The 7,056-nt window shown below is 53.0% G+C and overlaps 1 protein-coding gene across 1 annotated transcript in view; it reads right to left on the reverse strand.

Annotated features, from left to right (window-relative positions):
* BATF (basic leucine zipper ATF-like transcription factor) overlaps window positions 1–280 on the reverse strand; it is a 5,320-nt gene extending 5,040 nt beyond the window's left edge. The window contains exon 1 of the mRNA XM_035902085.1: window positions 1–280. Coding sequence (XP_035757978.1) covers window positions 1–61 — 61 coding nt within the window. The 5' untranslated portion in view covers window positions 62–280.
* Window positions 281–7,056: the final 6,776 nt, after the last annotated feature.

Genomic DNA, 7,056 nt, shown 5'->3' on the forward strand with positions numbered 1-7,056 from the left:
TGCTGGGAGGGGGGGACGGGCTGAAGCTGCTGGAGTCGCTGCTGTCAGAGCTGTGAGGCATGGCTCCTGTCTCTGGCTCCCAGGGCCTCTTCAGCTTCCTTTGTGCTCTTGGTGTGCCTGCCTTCTGTCTTGCTTCCCTTCCCTCTCTCCTGCCTTCCTCCGTCTCTCCTGAGATGGCCCTTGGCTTCCCGGCTCTTGTCCGTCCCGGAGGCACGCTGTCCTCCTGCCCCACGCTCTGCCACTTTCTCTGCCTCTCCTCTTGGAGCCTCTGCACCTTCCCTTTAGGTCTCGGCCTCCTGTGGTTTCTCAGAACCTCGGGGATGTAAGCTGAAAGTCACGTGGCCGGAAACTTTAAGGCGAAGAAGAAAAGTTACAGAAGAAGAAAAAAAAAAGAAGAAGAAGAAGAAAAAAAAAAAAAAGCACATCTGGGAAAAATGAGCTTCAAAATAACCTGAAAAACCCCCGAAAAACACCTTCAAGCGGTTGAAAAACAGCGAGATGGGTTTTCTCTGAGACAAACAGCAGAGATGGAAAGGAAGAAAAGCCCCAGCTCTGGCTGTGAAACCTGGACCCTCAAAGGAGGGCAGTGCGGAGGAGGTGCTGCCGGGAGCCCCAGAAATTCCAGGGGTACCGTGCGTGGTGCCAGCCATGCACGAGCAGGAGGTCGGTCCAGCTCTGGGCAGCCTCCGCCACCCCAGCCCAGCCAGGGAAATTCCCAGGCAGCCACCCACCTCCCCACAACTCACCCAGCCCATCCTGCCGCCCCCGACACCATTGACGTGGGTCCCAGGGAAGGGACGGGTACCCTCAGCAGGTGCCACGTAAACGCTGTTTGTGCAGATGGCTCACATGCGTACCATGATGCACCAGTCCCACCTAAGAAGAAAGGCTTGGGATCATGGGACAATTGGACTGGTTTTGGTAGGATTGATATTTGCTATAAGGCAAAGCTCTTCAGCACTTTAAAACATTCATTAGTACCTCACCACTGGCCCATAAGGGGAATATCAGCCCTGGCACACAAATTGTTGCTGTAAACATAATCGTCTATGGACCCAGAAGCTAAACTTGAGACCTAATTCTCACTCCATGCCATGGGGTGAGCTTGGCTACAGCCCAGGGGATGTGAGATTGTCATGCAGGGGTCCTGACTCCCTGCCTGCTCCCTTCTAGCCCCCTCTCACCACAGCTGGCAGTAGAAGACATGGGTCAGGGCTATGGGGAGACAGGAGCGTTATAGCACGTTGGAGGTTGTTACCTTGCTATTCTTCTTCTGCCAACACCCAACTTGGGCATGGCCCATGCAGACGGCAGCAAAGAGAAGGTGCTTTGCATCCCCTTGTTTCTCCGCTGGTCTGTGCTGTGTGGGACTACTGCCATCCTTAGTACAAGCCTCGGTAGACTGAAGACGTGCAAGCAGCCCCTGGGACAGCAGTGCTTCAGGAGTGTCCTCAGGGTACCCCATGCTGGCGGCTCTGCAGGTGACAGTGCAGGAGCAGGGAGTGCAAAGCAGGAGCCATTTGCTTTCTGATCTCCTCACATCACGAGAACCAGCAGGATGAACCAGGGCCACATGCCCACAGGCTCTCCATCCACAGACAGGAGCACATGTCTTCGGAGCAGCAAAGTTCTTGCATGTGCCGTGAGGAACAAATACAGAAACAGGCATGAACCCATCCACAGGAACCCACTCCTGTGGAAAGCAGCAATTCCTGGCTCCCACTTACTGGTTTTCATCGCATATTGGTGTTTTGGTTGAGTTTCTCCTGCCTCAAGCAGGAGCAATGAGCAGGTCTCAGCAGCAGGGCATCAGCAAGGGCGCTTGAGATGCAGTTGTCCTTAGGGCAAAAGTATTGGCAGCTTTGGGTTTGCAGCCTTATTGCAGCACAGAAAGCACATGCACAGAGGAGCACGTGCTTGGAGCACAGTGCGGGCTTGCATGGGCATTGCTGGCATTTCTTCCCAGCCCTGCCGCTCATGGAGCCAACACAGGGGCAAACATAGCCGAAAGCAAGAACTGCGTGGGGCTGGCTACAGGCTGGGTGGCTCAGGGAAATCGCCTGGCCTAGCTCCAGTAGCAAAACTGCTCTGTTTTGGCCCATTTCCCTCTTTAGAAACACCCTGTGGCACTGGAGCGCTACCCTTGGCCCTATTATCTGAACATTTCACAGCGCTGAGTGTATTTCTTCTTCCTGGCTGCGAGGGCTTGCTTGCTCGGCATGAGCCACCCTGAGGGACCCCATCTCCTGGCAGCGCAGCCCCCCGTAGCAGGCAGGGCTCCTCTGGCATGGCCATCTCTGGGAATGGAGCAGCCAAAGGCACTGGTGAGACGAGGGGCTCGTGGGGTGTTGAGTTCAGGCCTCCCAAGGCACCAGCTAGCGGCACAACCATTGAAGCATCCATTCACTTGCTGCATTGCTACACTTCCTCTGAACTCTGCAAACCCGTGCAGCACTTCCTTTCCAGGAAGCACGCCGCTGGATTCCCGCTCTCCTGAGGAAACCTACGCTCCTCTGCCAGCAAGCGGGTCTCGGGCACCACCTGGCCCACCCTGCTCTACAGGCTGCTGTTGCTCAGGGCAGGGCAGAGGGAGCTCCTTCCTCAGGGAAAAATATCCTGGTTCCATTATTGGGCAAATAAGCTCAATCCCCTCCTTTCATATCTAGCGAGGCCAGCGGTTGAAGGGAGGTGATCGGGAAGGCAGTGGGTGCATTGGCAGGAGGCAGGGAAGCTGGGTGTTCCAGCAGGAGCTGGATGGTCAGTGCAAAACTGTCTAGAAGGTGGCTATGGCAAAGGCAATAGCCTTTGATCCGCAGGAAGGAAGTTTTGAGCTGCACCCTGGTTTGCCCAGAGCCGGGCTTTTCTTAACAGCTGGTGGAGAAATCTCAGGAGAGAGCAACATTGCGGGAGAGGGTTTGGACACTTGGTCTTGCTGAGCGGGAATAAGAGAGCATCTCTCTTCCCTCCTTGCCGAAACATACTCCTCGCCCTCAAACTGGCTACAATGCTAATGAATTCCTGTCACTTACGAGCACTGAATAAGTGTGCTGTAAACGAGACAGTGTCTCCTGTCAGGAAGGTGGGCAGAGCCTTCACAGCGCTCCCCTGGGCTGGGCAGGACCCTTGTTGCCCCCTCGCACGCAGGCAGTGCCCTGTGCCGTTCCCCTGGAGAGCGCCGCAATCCCCAACCCAGAGCAGCAGAAACCTCCGGCGCTGGCTCACAGCGCTCCGGGTGCTGCCCTGGGCACCTACTGCGGGCATGAGACAGGGACCCGATATCCTGCTGTCCCACCCCATGCTCTCCCTCTCCCCTACTCTCGATGGGATCCTCAGGAGCCAGCATCCTAATCTCTGTACTTGATTTAGGTGACTAAATTTACACTGTGAATAACATCCCCTGACTTTCTCTCCGGGATCATTTAGGTTTCTTGCTCTTAACCACAGCAGCTGTGAAATTGCCAACAGTGGCGCTGGATGAACTCACAAGTGTTAGGTTCCTGCCGTACCGGTCGCTTGAAGGAGCAGGGATATTTCCAGAGGTTTTTAGGGGAAGGATAGGGCCATCCAGTTCTGCATCCGTCCATTCAGAATAACAGCGGGCACTGCTGAAGGCAGTCCGGTTCTCTCCAGGACAGAGTGGGCGCAGGGGCGCTAGAGGCTAGGCTTCGCCTCATCTTGACTACCAGAGAAATGGTTTGAAAGCAGCAAGATAGAGTTCAGCAAGAACAAATGCAAATGTAGAGCAAAGCGAGATGTAGGTAGAAGAACTGGGGAATAACCGACTGGGCAGCAGAATGGCAGGGAAAAATACGGGGGCTGCAGAGCATCGTAAACTGAAGCTTCGCCAGCAGCACGGAGGTGTTGCAAAGAGGCTGGGTATTGGCCCCGGGGTGCTGGGTGCAAGGCAGAGGAGACGACTGCGCAGGGCCAGGACACATTCAGAGTCCCAGGTCCAGAAGTGGAAAAGTCTAGAAGAAAACAATACGGAGGATAAATACACAGAAATCTAGCACTAAGAGAAAGGAGTGAAGAAGTTGGGTCCATTTAGCCTAGAAAAGAGAAGTCTTGGGGGCGGGAAGCGGGTGGGGGGGGAGGAGCAGCCTTTGCTACCTTGTAATGGAAAGGGTGGTCAGCTGTTTTCTGCACAGCCAGCGCAGGGTAAGAAGCACAGGGCTCCAACTGCGGCAGGAAAGGTTCAGGTCTGAGGTTCGAAGCAAGATGAGGTTAGGAAGACCTTGGGGTGGCAAGTCCAGGGAAGACATTCAAGCCCCTTCATATGAAGTGGCTGGGAACAAACTTCTGTTGGAAAGGGTCCAGGTTGAATCCTGACTCTGTAGGATGGGTTAGAGTTTGTTCCCAGGGTTTAAATAAGGAAAAATTTTTAAAAAAACAAACAAAACAAAACCAAAAAAAACCCCAAAAGCTACTAAGATGGACCCCTCAGAGCCCAGAAAGCAAGTGGGGCATTTCTCAGCCTTATCTGCAGCCAGTGCCTTTGCCTCCAAGGTCACTATGTCCCACCTGCAAACAGCTTCCTCAGCACCGGCGGTCGCTAGGGTTTCCTTGCAAACCTGCTGCTCCAGCCCTCTCACCTGCTGCAGGCTCATGGCAGCGACATTCAAAACTGCATCTCACCCCATCCATCTCACCCGTCTTGTTTGCATGACCATTCAGAGCATAGTGCTATTTAAAAATCCAACCTAGAGCAGCTACCAACTTCAGCCTCCTGTAAACCACCAAGGTTGTTTCTGCCTCGCATGTAGCATATTATGCAAATAATTTCTTACAATATTTGGACAATAGCAACAATTTGCTTATCATTCCCCACATGAGTTTGAAGACTTTTGTGTGGGATTCGGTGCTGATAAGAGATGTTGAGTGAATGGTGGTGTTGAACAAAGTCCTTGCTCTCTACCAGACAAGCTTCTGCTATGTCAGAAGCTTCTCTGTCAGCACGTGTTGGTCCTGTCTGCGATGTAGGCTGCTTCCCCAGCTGGCAGGATGGCTTGTCTCCATCACTAGGGCTATTTCAGCTCAGCTCAGCTGAATGAGTACAGGAACAAGGTTGTGGCCGGAGAGCTCAAGCACAGTCCCACCGAATTCATCCCACCTAGCAGAGAGCAAACGCCCATCAAATGAACACTTCCAGTCCTTACTGGGTGCAACCTGCCAGCGTACAGGAAACAGGTACTTTACACCCCGAATGTCTGATAAATGACAAGGGCTGTAAGTCAAGCACACAAAAGCACGGAAATCCCAGCACGCTGCATTTACACCCTCGTGCCATGTAACATGCTGTGCTCTATAACTGCGTGGTCCACAAAGGTTTCTTCCCATGGGACAGCTGCATTACCTTCATCACTGTCCTGGGGTCAGAGCCTGCTCCAATATCCTCCTTTTCCATTTCTTCATGGACTCTTCCCAGCGCTCATCACTTCAGCCCTGAGTGAGTGCTTCAGGGCTGTTAACGAAGCTGTTTCCTCAGTCACCTTTTCAGGTGCGGGGGTGGAGTTATCCCTATGTAACAGTGGCAAAACAAGAGACAAAGAGAGATTTAGATCATAAGTACTCATTCATTTTGGACACACAGCTTGAACCCACTAGGATCTAATTTTTCAGTGGTTTTGGCTCTATATAGCATTTTATTTAACCAAACCCCAGCTCCTGATATCTTTGACTGCAGCTGCAAACTTTTAGCACTTCTGTAAATCAGCCGCAGCAGATGAGGAAGACGTGGCTGCTCCTGTGAAAGCTCTTGCTTTGTGGCTCACCGACTCACAGAGTAACTTCGAGGCAGGGGCAGACACAAACCAGCTCTCCAGGGAGGCACGAAGTGTCTACACGGGAGACCTTCCTTTCTTTCTGCAGTCCTTTGCTTCACTGACTGGATAGGAGCTTCCCAGCCCTGCTCAGAAAAGGGGCAGCCTAGCTGACCAGCTCATGGTTCCCTCCGGCCGAGGTCCAGCCTGAGTGCTGAAGAGATGGCAATCCAGGCCAAAACGCAGGACGTGATCATCTGCACAAGATAGCTGAAGCTGGGTTGCCCAGGCAAACCCATTTCTGGCAATTTCTAGCTCTTCTGTACTTGGCATTGTCACTTTTATGGGGTGTTTTGAATGTCATTAGTAATGATTTTTATGTCTGTGTTTTAAAAGAAGGAAACTATAGAAAGGGAACACCAAATGTGTTAGCTTTCCAGATATGGACATAGAGGTCCAGGTAGCTGGGGTCCATTTGACCCTGCTAGAGCAGGGAGGACAAGTTTGGCCAGAACCTCCCAGCTGAAGGGTTGGCAGGAGGTTGTCAGGGTCTGTTGGCCTCCAACATGTATGGGAGCTTCAATCTCGAGACACAGATGATTAGAGTTCACACCAGGCTATTGAAGGGATGAACCACAGTCTCCTTCTCCTGTCCTGTCCATGTCGACTGGTTGGATAAATAGTTGAGCAACCTCAATCTGTTCCTGGCAAGGACTTAGCAGCTCATGGGCAAGTACTCAGATGTGCATTGACATGACTCTCCAGGTCAGAAGATCCCAAATCCTGGTAGAGTATGTCCAGTTAAGGCCAAGCTTTCTTCACAGGCCCTGTCTAGCTTCTGGGATCTGGCCAGGAATGGACCAGACTACCCAGCTGCGCTGGATATGTACATGTTTAGGATACTGAAAAGGCTCTGCCGCCAGACGCACCCCCCCCAGTCAATCAGGGCTTCTTTGCTTCCGCCGCCTGGGGCTGAGCCCACCGGTTGAACTATCCAAGCGCATGGACGGGGCGTGTGGAGGGTGCAGATGTTGTCTGACGGTTTGACTCATCTCGGTGGCAGTCTCGTTCAGTGATGATGGGGAAGGCCCAAAGAGGAAGGGCAGTGACCCGTTTAACCAGAAGGGCTGATCCACCCAGGGGTAGACTTACCGGTGTTGGTAAGGGGCCATAGCCCCAGCTTCCTTCATGCTGCCCAGCGTGCACATTGTTGGGCTACACAAGGGTAGGAGATACGCCCATGGCTGTCCAGCCCTGCCACTGTGGCAGCGGGGGCCAAACTTTGGGCTCCCGTCAT

Source organism: Egretta garzetta, unplaced genomic scaffold (genome assembly GCF_000687185.1).
Source record: "Egretta garzetta isolate BGI_Z169 unplaced genomic scaffold, ASM68718v1 scaffold79, whole genome shotgun sequence".
Taxonomy (NCBI): Eukaryota; Metazoa; Chordata; class Aves; order Pelecaniformes; family Ardeidae; genus Egretta; species Egretta garzetta.